The 26470-nt window shown below is 42.7% G+C and overlaps 1 protein-coding gene across 1 annotated transcript; it reads left to right on the forward strand.

Moving 5' to 3' along the window:
• Positions 1 to 386: 386 nt before the first annotated feature.
• DDX52 (DExD-box helicase 52) lies at positions 387 to 24594 on the forward strand. The gene is made up of 15 exons (XM_081346586.1): positions 387 to 505; positions 3847 to 4078; positions 5945 to 6084; positions 8118 to 8303; positions 9605 to 9748; positions 11996 to 12107; positions 12192 to 12264; positions 12715 to 12918; positions 14860 to 14950; positions 18390 to 18512; positions 19315 to 19465; positions 21256 to 21331; positions 22567 to 22638; positions 22782 to 22874; positions 23996 to 24594. Exons 1-15 carry the CDS (start codon positions 419 to 421, stop codon positions 24075 to 24077), a joined length of 1866 nt encoding a protein of 621 aa, XP_081202712.1. The 5' UTR covers positions 387 to 418; the 3' UTR covers positions 24078 to 24594.
• Positions 24595 to 26470: the final 1876 nt, after the last annotated feature.

Below are 26470 nucleotides of genomic sequence, written 5' to 3' on the forward strand. Positions count from 1 at the left end.
ACTGGATGCAGTATTCCAGGTGTGACCTTACCAAGGCATTGTAAAGTGGTATTAGTACTTCACGTGATCTTGATTCTATCCCTTTGTTAATGCAGCCTAGCACTTTATATATACTATATACTTTCTTATTGGGAATAAATCCATTAAATTCCATCCATTAGTGCGTGCCTGCATAGGATTACACGGCAAAATATTTGTTTAAGACCTTCCAACGAAAACCGGAAGTCTTAAACCGCCTTCATTATCTCTAAGCCTAAGAAGGACGGAAGCCTATTAGAAAGGGTGACTCTCTCTCCCACCTTCTCTATGACTGGTTTTCCGCGTCGCTTCCTCTTCCAATTGGTCCTTCGAGTTCACGGTTGCCGGGCAACACGAGTGCAGCCGCGCGGTGCAGGCCGGGAGGGGGAAGAAAAGCGGCATGGATGCCCACGAGCTCTTCCGGAAACTCGGAACTGGAGCCAAATTCGACGTGAGGCGCTTCAGGCGGGACGCGGAGCGTTTCGGGGTGAGGAACGGAGGCCACAGCTTCGCCGTTGAGCGAGGGAGGCTGAGGGGATGGTAAAACTGAAAAATCCGCCTGCGGCCCATTGATTGGAGTGGAGTCCGAAATGAATGGACCGCACCCGCCTCAGAAACCATTTTTGCTGCTATGATCATTATTTAAAAACTATCTTTTCTAAGAGGAAGTTTTGTATTTGCAACAAAATGGGATTTTTTAAAAAAAAAATAGTTTCTAAAATATTTCCCAACAACCCTGTGAAGTAGGCTAGTCCAGTGTTACTCAACCTTGGCAAGTTTAACACAAGTGGGACTTCGACTCCCAGAATTCCGTAGCCAGCATGGCTGGCTGGGGAATTCTGGGAGTTGAAGTCCCACTCATCTTAAACTTGCCAAGGCTGAGAAACACTGGGCTAATCTGAGGCAAAGACTGGATATGCAGAAGAGACTTTAGAGGATTACTCATAATTTATATATGTGCGGATGTTAACTTGCATCTCTATGCCATTATCAGGAGTGCTGGGGGTTTTGTTATTGGCCATCCCTGTTTTTCACAGGAGAGAAAAATGTAATAAAAGGTAATCCTCGACTTGCGGGCACAATTGAGCCCAAAATTTCTGTTGCTAAGCGAGGCAGTTTTTAAGTGAATTTTGTTCCATTTTACACTTCCTCACTGACTTTGTTCACAAGGTCGCAAAACATGATCACGTGACCCCAGGACACTGCAACCATCATAAATACATGCCAGTTGCCAAGCATCCAAATTCTGATCACAGGACCATGTGGATGCTGCAATGGTGGTACGTGTGGAAAACGGTCATAAGTCACTTTTTTCAGTGCCATGGTAACTTTGAACAGTCACTAAATGAATTATTGTAAGTTGAGGACTACCTGTATACATACTTAGATATATTGCTAAATTTCCATTCTGCTGCTGGATAGGAATGCTTAACTTCAAAGAGTTTGGGGTGGCTAGACTTTCATATTTTAGATTGGACTGAAAGGGATTTGGAAAATAATGCTCCTGCATTGTTTCATTTATATGAATAGTTTGTTTGGGGATAGCATGTGTTGTGACACAGTAATTGTATTTTGTTAATGTGAGTGTAAGTTTAAGTGTGGTGAAAGAATCCAGCTAGGGCAAACAGACACATGCAAATACAGTTGCAAGAAAAAGTATGTGAACCCTTTGGGATTACGTGGAGTTTTGCATGAATTGGCCATAAAATGTGCTCTAAACGTCATGTAAGTCACAACAATAGAAAAACACAGTCTGCTTAAAATAATACTACACAAACATTAGCTGTTGTCATGTTTTAATTGAACATAACATGTAAACATTCACAGTGCAGGGTGGAAAAAGTATGTGAACCCCTAGCCTAATGACTTCTCCAAGAGCTAATTGGAGCCAGGAGTGAGCCAACCTTGACTCCAATCAGTGTGATGATATTAGATGTGTTGCTGACAGCTGTCCTGCCCTTTAAAAACACACACCTGTTTTGGGTTTACTGGTCTCAAGAAGCACTGTCTGATGTGAACCATGCCTCGCAGAAAAGAGCTCTCAGAAGACCTACGATCAAGAATTATTGACTTGCATGAAGCTGGAAAGGGTTACAAAAGTATCTCCAAAAGCCTTGATGTTCATGTGTCCACGGTAAGACAGTCGACAAATGGAGAAAGTTTAGCACTGTTGCTACTCTCCCTAGGCGTGGTCGTCCTGTAAAAATGACTGCCAAGAGCACAGCGCATAATACTTAATGAGGTAAAGAAGAATCCTAGAGTGTCAGCTAAAGACCTACAGAAATCTCTGGCACATACTAACATTTTTGTTGACACATCTACAATAAGGAAAACATTGAACAAGAATGGAGTACATGGGAGGACACCACGGAGGAAGCCATTGCTGTCCAAAAAAAATATTGCAGCACGTTTGAAGTTTGCCAAAGACCCACCTGGATGTTCCACAGCACTACTGGCAAAATATACTGCGGACAGATGAAACCAAAATTGAGTTGTTTGGGAAAAACACACAACACTATGTGTGGATAAAAAAAGGCACAGCACACCAACATCAAAACCTCATCCCCACTGTAAAACATGGCGGAGGGAGCATCATGGTTTGGGGCTGCTTTGCTGCCTCAGGGCCTGGACGGATTGTTGTCATTGATGGGAAAATGAATTCCAGAGTTTATCAGGACATTTTGCAGGAAAACGTACGACCATCTGTCCGCCAACTGAAGCTCCGCAGAGGATGGGTGATGCAACAGGACAATGACCCAAAGCATACAAGTAATTCAACAAAACAGTGGCTTCAACAGAACAGAATACGCCTTCTGGAGTGGCCCAGTCAGAGTCCTGACCTCAACCCGATTGAAATGCTGTGGCATGACCTTAAGAGAGCGATTTACACCAGACATCCCAAGAAAATTGCTACACTGAAACAGTTTTGTGAAGAGGAGTGGTCCAAAATTACTCCAGATCGTTGTGCAGGTCTGATCTGCAACTACAGGAAACGTTTGGTTGAGGTTATTGCTGCCAAAGGAGGGTCAACCAGTTATTAAGTCCAAAGGTTCACATACTTTTTCCACCCTGCACTGTGAATGTTTCCATCTTATGTTCAATTAAAACATGACAACAGCTAATGTTTGTGTAGTATTATTTTAAGCAGACTGTGTTTTTCTATTGTTGTGACTTACATGACGTTTAGAGCGCATTTTATGGCCAATTCATGCAAAACTCCATGTAATCCCAAAGGGTTCACATACTTTTTCTTGCAACTGTACATCATAACCCTGTAATGGGGATAAAATAGGACAGTGCTAATTGATGAAAAATTGCTATTAAGTTTTGTTTTGTTTTGCCTATGCATCTTAGGTAAAGGTAAAGATTCCCCCGCACATGCGTGCTAGTCATTTCCAACTCTAGGGGCCGGTGTTCATCTCCATTTAAAAGCCGAAGAGCCAGCACTTGTCCGAGGACGTCTCCGTGGTCATGTGGCCGGCATGACTAGACGCCAAAGGCGCACGGAATGCTGTTACCTTCCCACCGTAGTGGTCCCTATTTTTCTACTTGCATTTTTTTTATGTACCTTCGAACTGCTAGGTTGGCAGAAGCTGGGACGAGTAACAGGCGCTCACTCTATTACGCGGCTCTCGGGATTTGACCCGCCAAACTGCCGACCATCTTGATCAACAAGCTCAGCGTCCTAACCCACTGACCCACCGTGTCCCTCTATGCATCTTATTGGCCCTTAATTCTCTCTGGGAATATAGCAGACAAGTGGAAACTGCAATTAAGGACTCCTGTTAGTTTTACACTAAGAAACTGTGTGGTTTTATTTAATTTCAGGTACTCAGAACTAAAGAAGAAGCAACTGGGACATCAGAGATTCTTGGATCTCTTGATTTTTTTGGAAAGAAAACAAAAGGAAATGAACTGCATGAAGCTCAAACCAAAACATTGGAACTGTCTGATTTGCCCCTTGAAGAGGTAGCCATACCACAGGAAACACAGGCTGCAAAGAAGAGAAAAGGAGATGGACAAAGTACCAAAGGGAGGAAAAAAAAGAAAAAAGGCCAAGGTAATGAAGGGCTGGCTACCCATTAACTTAAAACATATGAAATTATTGTTGATTTTCTTTTGAGTTGCATGAAAGTTCTAGTTGTTTCTTGGTATCTTGATATTTTCCACTTGGTTTTATTACAGTTTTGACCCATGTGGCTCGGACCTTTACTTTGCACAAAAAGTGCTTAGAATTCTATTTTATATAAATGTCTATGTAAAATTTGACCGGAACATACAGATTACACATTTTCATGGAGTTAGAACCATCACCTAGTCCAGGGCTTTTCAACCTTTTCACCCATTGTACCACTTTTAGGATATGGCAACATCCGAGTACCACCAGTCGCCTAGCAAGGTGTCAAAAACTTGATGACCAAAAAAAAAGGAAAAAAGTGATGAAGTGCAGGTAGTCCTCGACTTACAACAGTTCGCTTAGTGACTGTTCGAAGTTACAATGGCACTGGAAAAAGTGCCCCCCCAAGCCACAGTCGAGCAAGACACTTGCCTGCCTGCTTGGCGGCGCTCTTCCTCCTGTCTGAGGTTTTCATTGTAAGCATTTCTGTTGAGGATTGGCAGTGGGGGTGGGGTGGGGTGGTGTTTGGTTTTTATTCCCCCCCCCCCGCTGGGTGGTTGCAGCAGGTTTTGGTCACTTCACATGACCCTGGGACACTGTGACCGTCATAAATATGAATCAGTTGCCAAGCATCTCAATGTAAATCACAAGACCCTGGAGATGCTGTAACATTCCAGCTGATCAGCGCTTCTGGGCTCAGCAGAAGCACCAGGATCAGCGCTGAGCTCCAGCTGGAGCCTGGTGCTGATCCTGGCACTTCCGCTGAGCCCTGACAGCCCTGCAGCTCCAGCCATCTCTTGCTCAGGCTTGTGCGGTGCTGCCACCAGTTCAGCTCATTCCCCTCCCCCACTACCACTTTTCTAGGATGGTTGCGTACCACCTGCCAGGTGCCAATGTACCACAGGTGGTACCTGTACCACTGGTTGAAAATATTATATATTATATATTTATATTTATTAAATTTTTATACCGCCCTTCTCCCGAAGGACTCAGCCCTGACCTAGGCCAGGGGTAGGCAAGCTTGGCTCTTTTATGACTCGTGGACTTCAACTCCCAGAATTCCTGAGTCAGCTGACTCAGGAATTCTAGGAGAAGTCCACGAGTCATAAAAGAGCCAAGCTTGCCTACCCCTGACCTAGGCCATTCATCCCCAAATTGGTCTTAAACATGCATACCCATACACATGTGGTATATGTCTTATCAAGTAATTAGGAGCTGAGAGCTTGGCAGCAAAAGGAAACAGCAGCCAATGACTTAATAGCCAGCCATCAATACCCCAATCAACATCTAAAAAGCTACACACAATAGGCACTATATAAAAACCACACACACAATAGCCCAAACCGCACACACTGCTTGAGAGAAGTTTTCTGAGGGTGGGCTCCAGCACAAGTCTGAAAATTCGAAAGACTAAACCTCTAGTCCTGGTGTGCAACTCAAATTGTACAATGTGTATAAAATAAAATTCAGTTCCCTTCACTTTTGAAGCAGTGTGTGTTGTGGTCTAATGTACTTGAAACAGCCCAGGTTGCAAAGGCTGTTATAAAATATCTTAAATGGTGGCCATTGCAACAAATTGCTTTTATTCTTGTTTGAGGTTTGGATCAGTGGTTCTCAACCTTTTCGTCGCCACGGACCCCCTTTGAATACCTTTTGTGGCCACGGATCCCCCCAAGACTTAACACTTAAATCATAACATTTCTTTAAGTCTTTATGGACCCCCTGCGACAACATCGCCGCCCCCCAGAGATCCACGGACCACAGGTTGAGAACCACTGGTTTACATGATGATGTTCTTGTAACTTTCAGAAACAGTTGCTATAATTCCTGGTACTGAAAATGATGGTATATTATGGATGTCCAGTCTGGAGGCAAAACTTGACATTCCAAAAAACAAAGGTAAAAAGGAACCCAAAGGAGAGAAATTAAAACAAGTTAGACAACAAAAGGTGAGTTGCTTCTCTTTGGCATGCTCTCTAAAAATAAATGTTCAATGAATGAAGAAAGAGGCATGCTATTTTTTTGTAAACAGGTCATAAGTCACATTTTTCAGGCCCATTGTGACTTTGAACGTCACTCAATGTAAGGTTGCAAGTCTGTACTTAAGAGTGAGTGAGATGGGTGGTTTCTAAATTGGATGCACAGATAATCCTCAATTTACAACCACAGTCGAGCCCAAAATTTATGTTGTTAAGTGAGACATTTGTTAAGAGAGTTTTGCCCCATTTTCCAACTTTTCTTGCCACAGTTGTTAAGTGAATCATGGCAGTTGATAAGTTAATATCCCGGTTGTTAAGTGAATCTGGTTTCCGCCATTGATTTTGCTTGTCAAAAGGTTGCAAAAGGGGATCGCATAACCCCCAGGGACACTGCAACAGATCATAAGTATGAACCAGTTGCCAATTTTGATCACGTGATCATGGGAATGCTACAAAGGTCGTAAGTGTGAAAAATGGTCATAAGTCACTTTTTTCAGTGCTGTTGTAACTTTGAACAGTCACTTATTGAACTGTTGTAAGCCAAGGACTACCCATATTGGTTGGTTTAGTTTGATTTTTTTTAAAAAAATGATTGAGATGATAATATTATTATTATTATTATTATTATTATTATTATTATTATTATTATTATTATTATTATTATTATTATTATTATTATTATTATTATTATGTTGCATTTGTATACCGCCCTTTCCCTGAGGACTCAGGGCGGTTTACAGGGAATTAAAAATCAAAACATACAAAAGTTAAAACCAGTTAAAAAGTATTAAATTCACCCTGTACACTAAAAACCCCAATTAAGATTTTCTCCTCAGCCTGGGCCCGAGAGCTCAAAGAGCCAGGTCTTCAGGCCCCGGCGGAATGATCGGAGGTCGGGAGCAGTCCTCAGCTCCACCGGCAGCTGGTTCCAGAGGGCAGGCAGCTGCTGCTTATTATTATTATATTTCACTTAAAAAGATTTGGGTTATGAAGCTACAAAAGCTCTAAAAAAATCTTAATATCTATTATATGGTAGCCTCCTAAGTATTTTCAAAGATGGCCTTAATGGCCACTTGAGAGCCCTGATTGACCTTTGAGGTCATGACTACTTTTTAATTTATGATGAATATATGGCTCGCTCACCCATGTACAGTGAGTAACATTCAAAATTATATAGAGGTTGGCGAATGTATGGAGGTTACTGAATTGCACGCAGCCCTCCACCAAAATTTTCCTTAGACAAAACAACAAGCAAAGCACAGAGCCAATCTGGACTGCACTCCTGCTTTGCTTAAGTCAACCTGAAACTTTGGGTTTGAGGACCTCCGTGATGTATAAGATTAAAATGTAATTATTATAAGTAAACAGTATATTTATTGCTTAGCCCTAACTTACGTAAATGAAACTCTGAGCTTAGTTGTTTTCTGGCAGACCTTTCATTACCAAACAAGAGAGTACTGGCGACTGATGATGTTATCCAGTTTGGTAATGAAACATTTGCCAGGAAACCAAGTTCAGCAAGCACCAAGGTCCCCACTTTTCAATGCTGAGCTACAAATATTCTCCTCTGTTGATATCACAGAGGGTTGGACTAGATGATTCTTCGCGTACCTTCCAAGTCCACAGTTCAATGACTAGTCCAGGGGTAGGCAACCTTGGCTCTTTTATGACTCGTGGACTTCAACTCCCAGAATTCCTGAGCCAGCCATGCTGGCTGGCTCAGGAATTCTGGGAGTTGAAGTCCACGAGTCATAAAAGAGCCAAGGTTGCCTACCCCTGCTCTAGTCCCTACTGACCAATTAATGAGTTAAAATGTCTGATGTTAAAGATGTTTGTCAAAGATGAGCTATCTTTATTAGAGCAGGAAATCTGTAATTTAATAAATCTTGTGCTTCAACAAGGCACTCAGTGGAAACGGAGATGAAGTTTTCATCCGAGATACTGATATTTAATATGTAAATTACATGTTGATAAAATTTAACCTTGCTCTTACCTTTTCCCAGATAAACCATTTCAGAAATAAGCACAAAATCTACATTCAAGGGACGGATCTCCCAGACCCAATTGCTTCCTTTGAAGAACTCGGAAGAGAATATAAAATCCACTCTAAGATTATGCAGAATATTGAAGCTGCTGGATTCCAGACCCCTACCCCAGTTCAGATGCAAGCCATTCCCGTCATGCTTCACGTGTGTCCCACTTATATTTCCCTCTGAGAGGAAAATGGTGATGTTGTTGCTGTGACATGCTTAGGCTATGAAAGAGGAATTGTGCTCATGTGTGCCCACACACACACACATACTTCTACAGGGTAGTCCTTGACTTACGACCACAGTTGGGACCAGGGTGATTGTTAAGTGAGTCACACCTGTTTTTACAACCATTTTGTGGTCATGGTTGTTAAGCAGATCAATGCAATTGTTAAGCGAATCGCATAGGCATTAAGCAGATCGGGTTTCACCCATTGACTGTGATTGTCAGAAGCTGGCTGGGAAGGTCACAAATGGTGATTATGGGATGCCAGGATGCTGCAGCCATTGTAAATACCCGCTTAGATTTTGATTATGTGACGGTGGGGAAGCTGAGACAGTCGTAAGTGTGAGGAGCAGTCGTAAGTCACTTTTTTCAATGCCACTGTGAGTTCGAACAGTCCCTGAACAAAGGGTGGTAAGTCGAGGGTTACCTGTACAGGTTTCCCTCAAGTTACGACCCTAATTGAGCCCAACATTTATGTGGCTAAGTGAAACATTGGTTAAGTCAGTTTTGCCCCATTTTATGACTCTCCTTGCCACAGCTGTTAAGTGAATCTGCATTTGTTAAACCAGTAGCATGGCGGTTAAATGAATCTGGCTTCCCCATTGAGTTCGCTTGTCAGAAGGGTGCAAAAGGGGATCACATGACACCCGGGACACTGCAGTCATCATAAGTATGAACCAGTTGCCAAGCATCTGAATTTAATCACACGGTAATAGGTATTCTTCAAAAAATGGTCATAAGTCCCTTTTTTCAGTGCTGTTGTAACTTTGAGCGGTCCCTAAATGTTGTAAGTCAAGGACTATCACCTGTACAGTGCAGTAGCTGCCTCTGAGCAAATGTAGCTATAATAAATATCTCACTGTTGCATTTCTAGTGGAAGGATTGATGGGGGTCCACCAAGCAGGACTGATTTCAGGATGATTGGCATAATTGCTGCAAGTGCTTGGTGCCCTCATGGTGTTAGAAACGCTTACCAGCCTGCAGAACTGAAATTCATCCGCCTGCTGTGCCTCCCCCCTTTGCCAGTTTTGGTGCACCCATATCAGGGGTCTTCAAACTTGGCCCTTTTATGACTTGTGGACTTCAGCTCCCAGAATTCCTCAGCCAGACACGCTGGCTGAGGAATTTTGGGAGTTGAAGTCCACAAGTCATAAAAGGGCCAAGTTTGAAGACCCCTGACCTATATGTAATTTGTCTTCAGCTGAGCCTTGTTGCTTTTCCTTTTGCATCCCAGGGTCGTGAGCTCCTGGCTTGTGCTCCCACGGGCTCAGGGAAGACATTGGCTTTTAGCATCCCCATTTTAACCCACCTCAAGCAGCCCATGAATAAAGGTTTTAGAGCTCTCGTGCTCTCGCCCACGCGGGAACTCGCTAGTCAGGTAAGGTGACTTTCATCTTCTAAATTTGCCTTAAAGGTATGTTCAAACAGGCAGTAGGCTGTTCGAGCAAAGCACAATAAGTATGGATGGAGATGTTAGTCTTAGTCTAGGACAGGGGTCTCCAAACTTAGCAACTTTAAGACTTACGGACTTCAACCCCCAGAATTCCTCAATCAGCATGACTGGCTGAGGAATTCTGGGAGTTGAAGTCCACAAATTAACTTAGAGTGGTCAAGATTGGAGACCCTTGGTCTAGAAGCAGGAAGGCCCAGGTTAATGGCTGTTCAATCACAGAGGTTCTCTCAGATTGGGTGGGGGGAGTTAGCCCAGTCATTCTTCACCCAAACTACACCACAAAATGGTAGCGGAAGAGAAAAATGGAAGGAGAGAGTTTAGTGTTTAGCCTCCAGTCGAAAACCTCCAGAGAATCTTGCCCTATCTGGTGGGGGGATTTGTTTTTGGTTTTTTTAGCTGTACACAGTTGGTGGAAGTTGCTTTAGTAGTGCATGCTGGTTACCACTTGTCTTTTATTAATTTGTTGCCCAGACTCAGATCAGATTGCAGTAGTCTCCCAAGTACTTGGGAGCCTTGGTGGAGCAGTGGGCTAATGCCTCCTTAAGTAACACCAGCTGCCTGCAATTAGTGCAGGTTCGCATCCCACCAGGCTCAAGGTTGACTCAGCCTTCCATCCTTCCGAGGTAGGTAAAATGAGGACCCAGATTGTTGGGGGCAATTAAGCTGACTTTGTAATAATGCCGCTTGGGGGGTGTATGAAAGCCCTAATAAGCAGGCATATACATAGAATGAAGGCTACTGCTAAGCTTGTAAGCCGCCCTGAGTCTTTGGAGAAGGGCGGGATATAAATGGAATTAAAATAAAAAAATAAATAATACTGTTAGTGGAGTATAAATCTAACCCAGGGCTCTTCAAACTCGGCCCTTTTATGACTTGTGGACTTCAACTCCCAGAATTCCTCAGCCAGGCAAGCTGAGCCCTTTTATGACTTGTGGACTTAAACTCCCTAGAATTCCTCAGCCAGCTTGCCTGGCTGAGGAATTCTGGGAGTTGAAGTCCACAAGTCATAAAAGGGCCGGGTTTGAAGAGCCCTGATGTAACAAATAACAAATACATACGCGCCCATGTAAGCCACCTTGGCCTTGTTTATACATTTCATGAATTTGTATGGATGCCCATCTCATGTGCCTGATGGCTAACAGCTGAAAAACAGAGTAACGATATAATAAAACAAGCAGCCAACGTTTAAAAAAACCAACAACAGAAAGAACATGAAATAATACAGCAGCCAAGTCCATCTCAATTAACTCAATGACGACCAAGAAACAGGCTCTCCCAGACCATGAGGGCCCCGGGCTTGATGGCAAAGCCAGGTTTTCAATGCTTTGCAAAAGGCTAGCAGGGTCAAGGCAAGTCTCGTCTCTGGGGAATGAGGCTCCCAAAGGGCAGGTGCCAAAAATGGCTCTGCTCTTGGCCCTCGCCAAATGGCGCTCTTGCAAATGGAATGTAGAGCACGCCTCTCCCGCGGCATCCCGCATGATGGGCAGATGGGTGGGAAGGGTACAGATAGTCCCCAACTTACGACCATTATTGAGCCCAGCATTTTGGTCGTAAGTCGTTAAGCAGGAGCCCACACGACCTTAGTCAAATTTAGGACTCTTTTTTTTATGAAGTTCATTAAGCGAGTCATGGCAGTCATTAAATTAATCATGTGGTTAATCGGATCCAGCATATCTGATAAGTGGAGTTTTTTTGACGACGGTTTCTGCTGGAAAATGGCAAAAAAAACAACATTGCAAGTCACAGTCATGTGACTGCAGCTCCTGCATCCTGTTGTAAATGTGAGCCAATTGCCAAATGCCTGAAAAGGGAAAATGTGGCTGCAAGGTGGGGGTGCAGCAGTCATAACTTTGAGGACAGGTTGTACGTAGCTTTAAAAAAAAATCTGTGGTTACCTTGAACAGCCAGTCATTAAGCGAGGTCCACATGTACATCCTCAATGACTATCCTCCAGGTTATGTAGCAAATCAAAGTTGACCACCATTTTAATAGCCTTTGGTCAATATCCCAGTACACTGCAAAAGGCTTCCATTTCCTTCTCTTCCATTATGATGGTCCCTGGTGTATTTATTTTCTTTTCTTCTTCTTCTGAAAGTAACAGTGACCCTTCAGATATTTAAAAATCTGTATTTCAGCTGTAATAAATGTGTGTGTCATTTCTCTCCCTTTTAGACCCACAGAGAGCTACTTAAGTTGTCTGAGGGTATCGGCTTCAGGATACATTTGATTCACAAAGCTGCTGAAACAGCAAAGAAATTTGGGCCAAAATCTTCTCAGAAATTTGGTAAAGTAGGAATAAATAGGGATCCGTATTCAACTCCATCTCCTTGCTTTTTCTAGCTGTTCTGAACTGTTGCTTTTTCTACAGATATTTTGGTGACTACTCCAAACCGACTTATCTATCTGCTGAAACAAGACCCCCCAGCCATTGATCTGACCAGGTAAAAAGGAATAGAAACACACACACACACCATTTTTAAAATGTATGCCTATATTTGATAGTAGTTGCTAAAGGATGGGCCTGCAGTGTTAGTGCTGTTTGTAGATTTAATTTTGCCTAAAGATGTTGATCCAAAAAAATCCTATGCCAGTTAAAAGTTTATAATATATACATAAAATAAATGTCCATAGAGTTTGCATAATTTTGCTAGCTGGTAGCAGAAAAGGGTGGCTGTGAAGAAGCATGTAGGAGAAACAGTGTTCATCACAGAGGTGCTTATAAGAAATGTCAACTATATGTTAATTAGCAAATAATTAAATATCTATACCCTTTCATTCTGATATTTGCTCACCAGCCTTAATAAGGCCATCTGGAATGTGGCAGTGAGCAGTGATGTGATTTTACTGTCGTATGTGTCACCTCCTAATTGCAGCCTTATCTTCTGCCCTAGAGTTGAATGGCTGGTGGTGGATGAGTCAGACAAATTGTTTGAAGATGGGAAGACAGGATTTCGAGACCAGCTGGCTACCATCTTCTTGGCATGTTCCTCCCACGTTGTCAAGAGAGCCATGTTCAGTGCAACATTTGCGCATGACGTAGAGCAGTGGTGTAAACTCAACCTGGACAATATCATATCTGTATCCATTGGAGCAAGGTGAGTGTTAGGATTAAAGGTTGGCTCTCCCTGATTGAGGGTTGATTCGTTCTCCTTGCCAGGTCTCTACCAGAAAGGAAGCCACTTGCCCATTCACTTCCTGCTCTGGAATCAAATTCTTCCCATGGAGTTTCATTGCTTCTCTTCCAATTCTGGGCAGTTCCCATCGCTGTTGCTTGCCCTGCTGAAGAGACAAGCAGTTTTTTTTAGCTAAGCTGAAGCGGCTGCTTGATGTTTTGATATACAAAGTCCTTTGGACTCAAATTTCACCTATCAGAAGTCAGACATGTCAAACACAAGGCCCGGGGGCCGGATCCGGCCCGTGAAGTGGTTTCATGTGGCCCGCGAAGCCATCCTGGAAACAGTGAGGGAATGGCCCCCACTGCCTTGGCCCTGGCCCAGAGACCCTCCTTCTGCCAGAGACCCTCAGATCTGTCCCACTCCTGCCCAGGCCCCCATAGGCACCCTTGATGCGAACGATGTAGAGCTGGCCATGCCCACCCAGTAGGCCATACGCACTCTAGCCACGCTCACCCAGTAGGCCACGCCCACCCTGGCCATACACACCCGGCCCCCTGAGGGCAACCGCAATGCTGATGCGGCCCTCAATGAAATTGAGTTTGACACCCATGTATCAGATGGTTGTTTAGGCTGCAGGTATCCCACCTGTCTCCCAAGGTCATTCCCACATACAGAAGGAGAGCAAGGCTCTTCTAAGTGGCTACTGAAGCTGAGCTGTTGCTTATTCTGTGAACTCTGCTGACTAAACTCTTTCATTTTGTGAAGTCTTTGGTGTTCTCCTTAATCTCACAACACATGGACAGACTCAACCATACTTTCAGCTAGGAAACTGAACATCCTACACTAGCGGCCTCCAGCTTTTAGGCACCAGGGACTGTTTCTGTGGAGAGAAGTTTTTCCGTGGACCAGAGGGGGCATGCCTGCATCCCGCAGATGGGGCTTCACTTGTTTCTGGCATGCCACAGCCCGGTATAAGTCCATGGACTTGGGATTGGGGAACCCTGTCCTAGACCAAGCTAAATCCAAAAATGTTAGAGAATTCCCGGAAGCCTGGCTGTCATGGTTCCGACAGATGAAACTCTTCAAAGAACTTCGAGGCATTGTTTACCTTAAAGAATCTTTATTTGAGTAGAATCATAGCATCAGCACTAACAAAGCCAAAAACTGAGTTCCCCTCCCATGAGCACATAGTATCAAAGCACAATTCCCTCCTCCAGTTCACAGTCATAAATCACATTCTCCAATTAGTTGGAAATGCAGGCTTCCCCTCCATCTCTCCAGCCTGCCCATTCTTTATCGTCTCTTATTTCAATATCCTTGGTTCTCACACTAGGTTCAGTATTGTTATGTCTAGCTAAACTCTCATGCACATTCCTCCCCCCAGCATCATCTAGCTCTAACTCTAAGCAAAAAGCAAAAGAAGAAAATGGTTGCATCTCCATCTGTTGTCAGTGCAAAAACATCCGATGTTAGCAGCATTGACACTGCTAGCATTCAGACAAATCAACCGTCAATAAACACATTGAGATAAACCACGTTTTCTTGCCATTTGAAAGAAGAAAATAAACTAAGAAAAAAATAAAAAGACCAAAGAGATCTTTTTCTTTCTGATATTTTTTTCATTAAAAATGTTTTGCTTCTCATCCGAGAAGCAGTGTGAATTAAAGCAGCCTCTTGGATGAGAAGCGAAGGTTTTTCAAAGAAACCCCCCCCCCCCCGAAGAAAGTCCAGTTGCCTTTTGAAAAGCACCTTTAGGACGTTTTGATGAAAGATGTTTTCTGGACCCCCTTGTAACACTTCCTGGATGGCACAAGGCAAATGTAGAAACATTGTTTATTTGGGAGTTCATCTAAAAAAAAATTTTGTTAAGCCTTAAATGTTTGTTAAGTACTGATGGAGTTCTTTGACTTTTTGCTTCAGAAATGCTGCAGTTGAGACGGTGGATCAAGAGCTCTTATTTGTTGGATCAGAGACAGGAAAATTGTTAGCTATGAGAGATCTTGTGAAAAAGGTAATTTTGTTTTCAGGTCGAGTCTGTCTATTTGGCAGTTTTCTGTGCTGAATGCCGATGTTTTAGAAGCTGTTAGAGATATATCAACATATCTACAACCTAACATATGCAGATGATACCACTCTAATGGCAGAAAGTGAAAAAGAACTAAAGAGCCTCTTGTTGCGGGTGAAGAAGGAGAGTGCAAAAGTTGGGTTGAAACTTAACATTAAGAAAACCAAGATCATGGCCTCCGACCCTCTCAATTCCTGGTAAATAGATGGGGAAGAAATGGAGGTAGTGACAGATGTTATTTTCCTGGGCTCCAAGATCACTGCAGATGGGGACTGTAGCCAAGAAATTAAAAGACGCTTGCTCCCGGGGAGGAAAGCCATGGCAAATCTAGACAGCACACTAAAAAGCAGAGACATCACCCTGTCAACAAAAGTGCATATAGTCAAGGCTATGGTCTTCCCAGTTGCAATGTATGGCAGTGAAAGCTGGACCATAAAAAAGGCTGAGCGCCAAAGAATTGAGGCCTATGAACCATGGTGCTGGAGAAGACTCCTGCGAGTCCCTTGGACTGCAAGGCGATCAAACCGGTCACTCCTAGAGGAAATCAACCCTGACCGCTCTTTAGAAGGCCAGATCCTGAAATTGAAAGTCAAATCCTTTGGCCACCTAATGAGAAGGAAGGACTCACTGGAGAAGAGCCTAATGCTGAGAAAAGTTGAGGGCAACAGAAGAAGGGGATGACAGAGAAGGAGGTGGCTGGATGGAGCCACTGAAGCAGTAGGCGTGAGCCTAAATGGACTCCAGAAGATGGTAGAGGACAGGAAGGCCTGGAGGAACGTCGTCCATGGGGTCGTGATGGGTCGGACACGACTTCGCAGCTAACAACAACAAGAGATATATAATTCACTTGAAATGCTAAGTGAGAATACTCTTTCTTTAAGGTACCTTCATGTTGAAAAGAAGGAAGGAGGGAGAGGAATGGAGAAAAGATGCAGGCCTCAAATTCACAACCAACCATTTTCATATCAATAAATTATGATTATTTGTCTCATGTGATAGCAGCCTCTGAGCAAATCAGTGCAGGATTTTGGAATGAGCTTCACTGTTCTTTCTAATCTTTCTCCTGCTGCTACTTGATGCCAGAATTAGAACATCCAGTTGAAACCGTGAGACACTTATCAAATCTCTGCTGGTTCTTGGGAGATCACTGGGTAATGCTGGGCCACTCCTTTGAAGGATCTTGAGGCTGCATCACAAGAGGAAAAGCTGAAATTCGTGTTGTTTGCTGATTTATTAAATTTATATGACCACCCAGCTCACTGATGATTCTGACTGTCTTGCAACAACAAAAATCCACAACGTAAAAGCCATAAACACCTCCGTCCCCTCCATGGTAGTCTAATCCAATCAACCATTTATTGGCTCCATCTCCATTCAGGTCTCCCCAGGCCCGCTGACCAAACCCATTTCTTTTGGATGAGCAACAAAGTGAGGGCCCAATCATATCTCTGGGAGAATGTTTTATATAGAGGGGCTCTCTACTGAGGAGACCCCTTTTTTGTGGTCCCACCAGATGTACTTACCTAACAGATGGATCCCTTAACATGGCCTGCCTTCCCATTCTAATTGGCTGGGCTAATGGAGAGGTTGACCTCTCTTTGGCTGCAGCGGCCAAAAAAGCCAACACAGCGTTAGGCTGCATTAACAGGGATAGAATCAAGACCACATGAAGTATTAATACCACTTTACAATGCCTTGGTAAAGCCACACTTGGAATACGGCATTCAGTTTTGGTCACCACGATGTAAAAAAGATGTTGAGAGACTAGAAAGAGTACAGAGAAGAGCAACAAAGATGATTAGAGGCTAGAGAACATATAAAGAATGGTTGCGGGAATTGGGTATGTGTAGTTTAACGAAGAGAAGGGTGAGGGGTGACATGATAGCAGTGTTCCAGTATCTCAGGGGCTGCCACAAAGAAGGGAGTCAAGCTATTCTCCAAAGCATCTGAAAGCAGGACAAGAAGCAACGGATGGAAACTAATCAAGGAGAGAAGCAACCTAGAACTAAGGAGAAACTTCCTGACAGTGAGAACAATTAACCAGTGGAACAATCTGCCTCCAGAAGCTGTGAATGCTCCAACACTGGAAGTTTTTAAGAAGAGACTGGACAGCCATTTGTCTGAAATGGTATAGGGTTTCCCCACTGAGCAGGGGGTTGGACTAGATGACCTCCAAGGTCCCTTCCAAGTTTATTTTATTATTATTATTATTATTATTATTATTATTATTATTATTATTATTATTATTATTATTATTATTATTATTATTATTATTATTACTATTATTACTATTATTATTATTATTAAATAGTCTTGGTCTCAAGTCAAGGAATGCTGTCCTGGTCTCTCTCAGAATAAAATAAATGTTCTCAGTAACTTCCTGTTCTCAGATACAGGAAGTCCTTGACTTTGTTGACGCAAGTAGTGCTCGACCACAATCGAGCCCAAAATTTCTGTCACTAAGGGAAACATTTGTTAATTGAGTTTTGCCCCCGTTTTGCGACTTTTCCCTCCATCGTCGTTAAGGGAATCACTGCAGCGGTTAAGTTGGTAACAGCAGTTAAGTGAATCTGGTTTCCTCATTGAGTTTGCTTGTCAGAGGGTTATAAAAGGTGATCACATGACCCCAGGACAAGGCAACCGTCATAAATGTGGCTCTGTTTCCAAGCGTCTGGATTTTGATCACATGACCGTGGAAATGTTGCAACAGTCGGGTGAAAAACGGTCATAGGGCCCTTTTTTTCCGTGCGGTTGTAACTTTGAATGGTCACTAAATGGAACTGTGGTAAGTCAAGGACTACCTGCATATGTATGCAGTGTATTTTCTCTTTCTCCCGCTTTTCCTCCTTTAATTTTTCTCTCGCTTCTTCCTCCTCTGCCTTCCCGTCCTCCCTTCCTTCAGCTGCCTGCCCTCTCTCTTATCTTTCCCTTCCTTTCTTCACCAGATTGGGGGAAGCTTGTCTATATTGACTGCCAATGTCTCTGCAAGAGATAGAGAGATTTGTTTTCCTCAAATAGGTCCCAAACCAATGGGCCCAGCATTTTAAGACTCAATTGGACTTATTTCAGAATACCTTGAATGTGATGTGATTGTGTTGATGTAGACCAGGGGTCTTCAAACTTGGCCCTTTTACGACTTGTGGACTTCAACTCCCAGAATTCCTCAGCCAGGCACGTGTGCCTGGCTGAGGAATTCTGGGAGTTGAAGTCCACAAGTCGTAAAAGGGCCAAGTTTGAAGACCCCTGATGTAGACTTAAGAGTATTTTCTGAATCTGAGGAGTGAATTGACTAGACCAGCTGACAGTCACAGCATTGCAGTACCTGTCTGGACTGTCACCTCACCTTGGCTCTCTCTTTTTTTCCCCCCTTTCTCCTCTGTTACAGGGCTTCAGACCTCCAGTCTTGGTGTTTGTCCAATCTATTGAACGGGCTAAAGAGCTATTTCATGAGCTTGTTTACGAAGGCATCAATGTGGACGTCATTCATGCAGAGAGGACCCAACAACAGGTGGGAGAGGCTTGTTTTGGGTATGGAAGAACATTTTATAAGCTAGTTAACAGAATAACAAAGTTGGAAGGGACCTTGGAGGCCTTCTAGTCCAACCCCCTGCTCAAGCAGGAGACCCTGATGTCAAGGTTCCGACTAATGAGGCAGATCAAAGAACACTGCATGATTGTTTATTCTAAAAAAAGTCTATAATAATGAGAACGAAGCATCGGCACTCATGGATGGATGCCAGAATCTGAATTCTCCCGTTAACACATCGTATCATACAGAATTCCCTCCCTTCATTACACGTCATGAATCACATTCACCAATTATTTTAACACATGAAGTTTCACTTCCCTTCTGAAGCACGCTATCCCTTATCTTCTCAAAACATCCGGGTTGAATTCCTCCCGTGCTTTAGTGATTCAGAGCCAAACAGTTAAAGCAAAAGGCTGTCTCTCATATTGTCAGTGCAAAATCATGTCAATGTTTGCAGCATTGACACCTGACCTATACCATTCCAGAAACGTAGCTGTCCAGGCTCTTCTTAAAGGCCTCCAGTGAGCCATCCCACTTACTGATTGTTCTCACTGTCAGGGAATTTCTCTATGGTTCTAGATGGTTCTGTTCTTGAGTAGTTTCCATCCATTGCTAGTTTCTGCTTGTCTCCTCCTCCCCTCCCCCGGTTCTTGCTTTTTGGAAAGCTTTGCTAACTGGCTGCCTTCAAGAAGGCGTGTTCTGAATTTTGGTGGAAGAGAAGTTGCTTCTGCAGGTATTTAATCATGATTTACGTGAGGATTTCCCTCCCCCCCTTTCCTAGAGAGAGAACGTAGTCCACAGTTTCAGAGCTGGGAAGATCTGGATCCTTATTTGCACTGCTTTGCTGGCTCGAGGGATCGACTTCAAAGGAGTGAACATGGTTATCAATTTTGACTTCCCCAGCAGTGCCGTGGAATATATCCACCGGATAGGTGAGTCTGTAAAGTTCTGCGTTTTAAATAACAGCATTTTTGTCATTTCAGCTTTTGAGTCCGGGGGTGTGTGTGTGTGGAGCAGGAGAATGCAGGCCAGGCCTTTCACAGCTGAGACTCACAGGAAATAACCTGCATGTTTTTGTCAAAAAAAAGAGAAACAATAGCAATCACTGCTTGGAAAGTCCTGCCATTGTATCCGATTCCTTCCTTTTTATAAAAAAAAAATACAATTTATTAAAGTTTATCTTAATATAAAATACAAACACAAGGAAAAAAAAGCAATAGGGAAATTGAGGAATTGGGTTAAAATTCACTTAGCAAATGTCTCATTTAGCGACAGAAATTTTGGGCTCAGCTGTGGTCATAAGCTGAGGACTACCTTTACTGGATTACATATTTGAAGGGCAACAAATCAGTCTTCAGTTGCAGCCTTATTTGTGAAGATCGTGATTTTATCTTTCTTAAGAAAAAAGAAGGTAGAGGAGGAGAGAAAGAGAGGGAACAAACAGAAAAGATCAGGCAGCTAACAGGAAGCCATTGCAAACTGGAACTGCCCTTCATTTATTTGAATGTCTCACACTTAGGACAGTTGTCTATAGAGATTCTCAGTCATCCAGATCATAGTTGTCCCAAAGATGCTTTTCCAGGAGGCAACTGGACTTTCTTGTTTTTCTTTGAAGACGTTTCGCTTCTCGTGCAAGAAGCTTCTTCGGCTCTGACTGGACGGTGGGGAAGGGAAGGATTTATTTCGCCACCATCCAGTCAGAGCCGAAGAAGCTTCTTGCACGAGAAGCGAAACGTCTTCAAAGAAAAACAAGAAAGTCCAGTTGCTTCTTGAAAAAAGCATCTTTGGGACAAGTTAAGACAATTGGCATATTTAAGGTTTGTACCAGATTAGATTTGGCATTTTAGTAAACACACCATTTTTTTTTTTGCATGAGGCAAAATTTCTGGTAAATGATTATGACTCTTTTGTTGTTATTGTGCGTTAATGTTGGATGCTGTGCAAAGTTACATTGTTTGAGTTGGGCAGCCTTCTAAATCTGGAAAAGGGGGGGGGAAGGGGGGAGGAGGAAAGAAAGGAAAAAGAAAAGGAAGGGAAGAAATAAAGAAAAGGAATGAAAGAAAAAGAAAGGAAAAAAATGAAAGAAAGAAAAAGAATGAAAGAAAAAGAAAAAATGAAAGAAAGAGAAAGGAAAGAAAGAAAGAAAGAGAAAGAAAGAAAGAGAAGGAAGGAAGGAAGGAAGGAAGGAAGGAAGGAAGGAAGGAAGGAAGGAAAGAGAAAAATCCATTTAAAGAGAAAGTATTGATTCATTAAGATTTTCACAGAAGTCAGGAATGCTTAACTGCTTTAATTCATTGGTTAGCTCTGAAGATGCTACATTTCTTTTTCGTCTTGAGAAAGGAAAATTGAAAAAGATTGCAACACTTTCACAGCTTGAAATGTTCTCTTGGAATCTAAATTGTGGAACATGGCTGAAATCATGGGCTCCCTCTGTACGTATGTATAAAATCTATTAAGCTGTCCCATCTCACCAAAGTTGACGGTGAGTGGCGCGCAACAATAGATAACTATATCTGTGATAGATCTCTCATTGGGTCAGACCTCGTGAGGATTCTTTCAGCAGCAGACAAAGGTCTCCAGTTTGCATTAACAGTCTGAATGATGGAGATCTCACTTTTAGAAAGGTCTTTGCAACCGGCTGCTCATTCTGCTCCTGTCTCTTGTCTTCCGGAGCTCCCCCTTTATTGCTACGTAGCCTAAATACTGGTCTCTCTTGCAACAGGTCGCACAGGGAGGGCAGGACACACAGGAAAAGCAGTTACCTTCTTTACTGAAGATGACAAGCCATTACTGCGAAGGTACCTCTTCCGTTCAGGGCTTCGATTACCTTGTTTATGAGCTTGACCATTGTTGAGCAAGTCAAGGCTTCAAGAATGGGTCACGGCCCGGCTTGGCAATATTTCCTCCTCCATCTTCCTGGTCTGCTATCAAAATGGCCAAAGGCCCTTGACCCAATGACTGTGAGCTGCATTGCAGCAGACTCCATATCTTGGCTTATATGTGGAAAGAAGCCAGGGGTTATTTCCCCGTCATTAGTTATTTATTTCCCACCTTGTTTTATTTTTTTTATAAATAACTCAAGGCAGCAGACACACACAATGCTCCTTCCTCCCCCTATTTTCCCCATAACAACAACCCTGTAAAGTGGATGGCCCAAAGTCGTTTAGCCCACTTTCATGCCTAAGGCCAGACTAGAACTCCCAGTCTCCTGGTGATAGGACCAAAATCACCCAGTCAGCTTTGATGCCTAAGGCCAGACTAGAACTCCCAGTCTCCTGATGATAGGCCCAAAATCATCCAGTCAGCTTTCATGCCTAAGGACAGACTAGAACTCCCAGTCTCCTAGTGATAGGCCCAAAATCACCCAGGCAGCTTTCATGCCTAAGGACAGACTAGAACTCCCAGTCTCCTGGTGATAGGCCCAAAATCACCCAGTCAGCTTTCATGCCTAAGGACAGACTAGAACTCCCAGTCTCCTAGTGATAGGCCCAAAATCACCCAGGCAGCTTTCATGCCTAAGGACAGACTAGAACTCCCAGTCTCCTGGTGATAGGCCCAAAATCACCCAGTCAGCTTTGATGCCTAAGGACAGACTAGAACTCCCAGTCTCCTGGTGATAGGCCCAAAATCACCCAGTCAGCTTTGATGCCTAAGGCCAGACTAGAACTCCCAGTCTCCCTGATGATAGGCCCAAAATCACCCGGGCAGCTTTCATGCCTAAGGCTGGACTAGAACTCAGAGTCTCCTGGTGATTGGCCCAAGGTCACCTAATTGGCCTTCATGCCTAGGCGAGACTAGAACTCTCAGTCACCTGGCTTCTAGCATGTCCACGGAGGAGTGATTTTTGGAATGGGATATAGTACTTGAGAAGCTATTAAGACAGTTTGGGCCCAGATTGCCCATCCCTAACCTCTGCATTGGCAGGGGCGCAGATGAGCGTTTAGTCCTGAAGCTTTAGAAAATAAGCTAGGAACGATCAGCTTTATTCTCACTCCTATTTCCCTCCTGCCTTTCATCCCTTGTTTTCTTTTAGCATAGCCTCCGTTATTCAGAGAGCTGGTTGTCCTGTGCCGGATTACATAAAACACTTCCGCAAACTGCAGAGGTATGCTGTTTGGGGTCAAGGTGAATGGAAAAATAGAGTGTTCTGGGAGCAAGGAAGGGAGCTGAACTGTAAACGTTGCAAATGAACTCGTTCTGTTTTATTTTTCCTTTCTTTTTTCCCTCTGCCCTGGACGTCATATTCAGCAAGCAAAAGAAAAAATTTGTAAAGAAGCCCTTGGAAAGGGCACACATCCTTACATCTCCTAAGTTCTTACAAAAGAAAGCCAAGAAAAACGAGTAAGTACACACTCCTGTGCCCCAAAGATTTTTTTGAAAAGTGTTGCCTATAGATGTAAATATAGGAGCCAATGAAATAACGCCAGGAATTTTTAAGGCCATTCCGAGAAAGTCCTAAGAGTAGGGTGCTTTCAATTTGCCCTTTTGCAAATTTTCCCATTAAGGAATAAATGATTTCCCAGTGGATCCTTAACAGAATAACAGAGTTGAAAGGGATCTTGGAGGTCTTCTAGTCCAACCCCCTACTTAAACAGGACTGTTTATCTTCAGCAGAACCATCTCAAATAGCTTTGGACAGTATACTAGTTCTGTGTGTCAGAAATCTTATTAACATAGCAATAGATGCAACTTTTTTATATAAATCACTCTTTGAGTTGGCTTTTAAAAAAGTAGCTCTTAATAGGCTTTTCATGCCATTCCCTTCTTTATTAGCATATAAACACAGTATCTTTGTTCTGTTTATTCTATTTTGTATTAATATTTCACTGGCAAGCTGCTGTGTTATAAGTGGCATTAAAAAACAATACGATTAAATTATGCTGTATTAAATACAGGAAATAGCCTTTGTTTCTGGCTGCGATTTTTCAAGAGTTTTGAATCAAGGTAGTAAAGGTAGTCTTTATTTAGTGACTGCCTCATTTAGCGACTGTTCAGAGTTACAAAGTTGATGAAAAAGTAATTTCGCAACCAACCCTTGGCGTTTATAACCTTTTCAGGTCTGTAAAGTGAAGGAAAATGGAAATAAGATCATAAGCAGTTGTGGTTTCATTTTTGTAAACATCTTGCTTAATGATCAAATTGCCTGTCCCAATTGTGGTCGCTAAAAAAGGGACTACCTCTATTTCCAAGGGCCCCTTATTCCCTTTGAAAATCAATTTCAAGCCACCTGAATACAAAGTAGTTTTCTCCCACTGATTTTGGGTTTTCAGCTATACACAAGCCACCCAGAGTCGTTGGAAGTCAGGTGGTATACAGGTTTAATTTATTATTATTATTCCTATTGAAATGAGTATATCCAGCTACAAAAAAGTCAAGCGGTAATTAACTTTCGGTTTGGTTTTTAAAGTTTCAGACATTGGCCGTGCTCATTATAACTTATTTTTCCCTTTTATTTTTAATAGGACCCTTGTCCAGAAAAGGAAAAAGAACTCTGAACAGGTCCAAAATAACAATTCTCAGACACGGGCAACTCCAAAAAATTGATTCAGCTGCTTTGTCGATATAAACAAGGATTCTTTGATCTTTGCAAGAAGAATAAATCAGAGGGAACCTTTTTTTTGATGGGCAAATACTTTGATATATGTTTGTTTCTTTGATATATGTGGGTTGCTTTTTTGTATTGGACCTTCAGCTGTAGGGTATCTTATCTCCTAGCCCCTGGTTATGGATGTGCTTGAAATCAGATCATCCTTCTTGGTGATGATGTGATGGTGCAAATACAAGTGTCACACCACACAAAAGAGATCCAGATGCTGTCATCTCTGGTACTCCAGATGCAAAGTACTCCTCTTCTGATAAATGATGCTCAGCTCACAAAAAAAGGAAGAACTTCTACTACTAATCTTTGTCATTGATTATGGGAGATCAAATATTAGAACGTAGCCAGTTGCATGGTGGGAATATAAGGATAAGACACAATTGTCTTATCCTTATAATGGACCAGAGGAATGCTGTGGATATAATTTACTTGGACGTCAGTAAAGCATTTGATAAAGTAGACCACAACCTATTACTTCATAAGATGTGCTTGAAATCAGATCATCCTTCTTGGTGATGATGTGATGGTGCAAATACAAGTGTCACACCACACAAAAGAGATCCAGATGCTGTCATCTCTGGTACTCCAGATGCAAAGTACTCCTCTTCTGATAAATGATGCTCAGCTCACAAAAAAAGGAAGAACTTCTACTACTAATCTTTGTCATTGATTATGGGAGATCAAATATTAGAACGTAGCCAGTTGCATGGTGGGAATATAAGGATAAGACACAATTGTCTTATCCTTATAATGGACCAGAGGAATGCTGTGGATATAATTTACTTGGACGTCAGTAAAGCATTTGATAAAGTAGACCACAACCTATTACTTCATAAGATAGAAAAATGTGGGTTAGACAGCATCACCACCAGATGGATTCGTAGCTGGGTGACCAGCGGTACTCAGCGTGTGGTCCTCAATGGAATTGCATCTACATGGAAGGAAGTGTGTAGTGGGGTGCCCCAAGGCTCTGTTCTGGGCCCAGTGCTCTTCAACACCTTCATCAATGATTTGGATGAGGGGATAGATGGGGAACTCATCAAATTTGCAGACGTCACCAAGCTGGCAGGGATAGCCAACACTCCAGAAGACAGGCTTAAGATACAAAAGGATCTTGACAGACTTGAACACTGGGCGCTATCTAACAAAACAAAATTCAGTGGTGGAAAAAGTAAGGTTCTACATTTAGGCAAGAAAAACCAAATGCATAGGTGGTACTTTGCTCAATAGTAGTAACTGTGAGAGGGATCTCGGAGTCCTAATGGACAGTCACATAAATATGAGCCAGCCGTGTGCTGCAGCTGCCAAAAAAGCCAACACAGTCCTGGGCTGCATTAACAGAGGGATAGAATCAAGATCACATGAAGTGTTAATACCACTTTACAATCCTTGGTAAAGCCACACTTGGAATACTGCATCCCATTTTGGTCACCACGATGTAAAAAGATGTAGAGACTCTAGAAAGAGTACAGAGAAGAGCAACAAAAATGATCAGGGGACTAAAAACTCACAAGGAACAGTTGCTGGAATTGGGTATGTCTAGTTTAATGAAGAGAAGGACGAGGGGGGGACATGATAGCAGTCTTCCAATATCTCAGGGGCTGCCCCAAAGAAGAGGGAGTCAAGCTGTTCTCCAAAGCACCTGAAGGCAGGACAAGAAGCAACGGATGGAAACTAATCAAGTAGAGAAGCAACCTAGAGCTAAGGAGGAATTTCCTGACAGTTAGAACAATTAACCAGTGGAACAACCTGCCTGCAGAAGCGGTGAATGCTCCAACGCTGGACGTTTTTAAGAAGAGACTGGACAGCCATTTGTCTGAAATGGTATAGGGTTTCCCGCCCTTCCAACTTATCATCATCATCATCATCATCATCATCATATTATTATTATTATTATTATTATTATTATTATTATTATTATTATTATTATTATTATTATTATTATTATTATTATTATTGCAGTCTTTTGTGCCCTTATTACATGAGCGGATTTAAAAATCCATGGAAAGAAGATGGAAAAGAACTCTGCAAGAATTCAGATAATTTGCAAATATTAGTAGTCTGGTAGCATCTTTTCAGACTAACACATTTTATTAAAGGGCAGAAGTTTTCATCCTTTTTGAAAAATTTCTTAGTCTGAAAAGGTACTGTCAGACTTGATTTTTGAATACCAGAGATTAATAGTCCCCAACGTTTCTGGCTCCACAGACCGGCAGCAGTGGTGGGGAGGGGAGAGGGATGGGGACTCCTGCCATAGATTAATAGTTATCCCACTGTGGTTTGTAATATTGGGGTGTGTCAACAGGAGTGCTGATTTACCACCAGCCCATCAAGTACT

The sequence above is a fragment of the Vipera berus genome, assembly GCF_964194415.1.
Source record: "Vipera berus genome assembly, chromosome: 1".
Lineage (NCBI taxonomy): Eukaryota > Metazoa > Chordata > Lepidosauria > Squamata > Viperidae > Vipera > Vipera berus.

Bases quoted from the DNA above. Each gene is read 5' to 3' on its own strand.
- DDX52 (XM_081346586.1), top strand. From the start codon at position 419: ATGGATGCCCACGAGCTCTTCCGGAAACTCGGAACTGGAGCCAAATTC. The intron at 14,951-18,389 runs GTAATTTTGTTT...CCTCTGTTACAG, and splicing joins TGAGAGATCTTGTGAAAAAG to GGCTTCAGACCTCCAGTCTT. The intron at 21,332-22,566 runs GTACCTCTTCCG...GTTTTCTTTTAG, and splicing joins GACAAGCCATTACTGCGAAG to CATAGCCTCCGTTATTCAGA.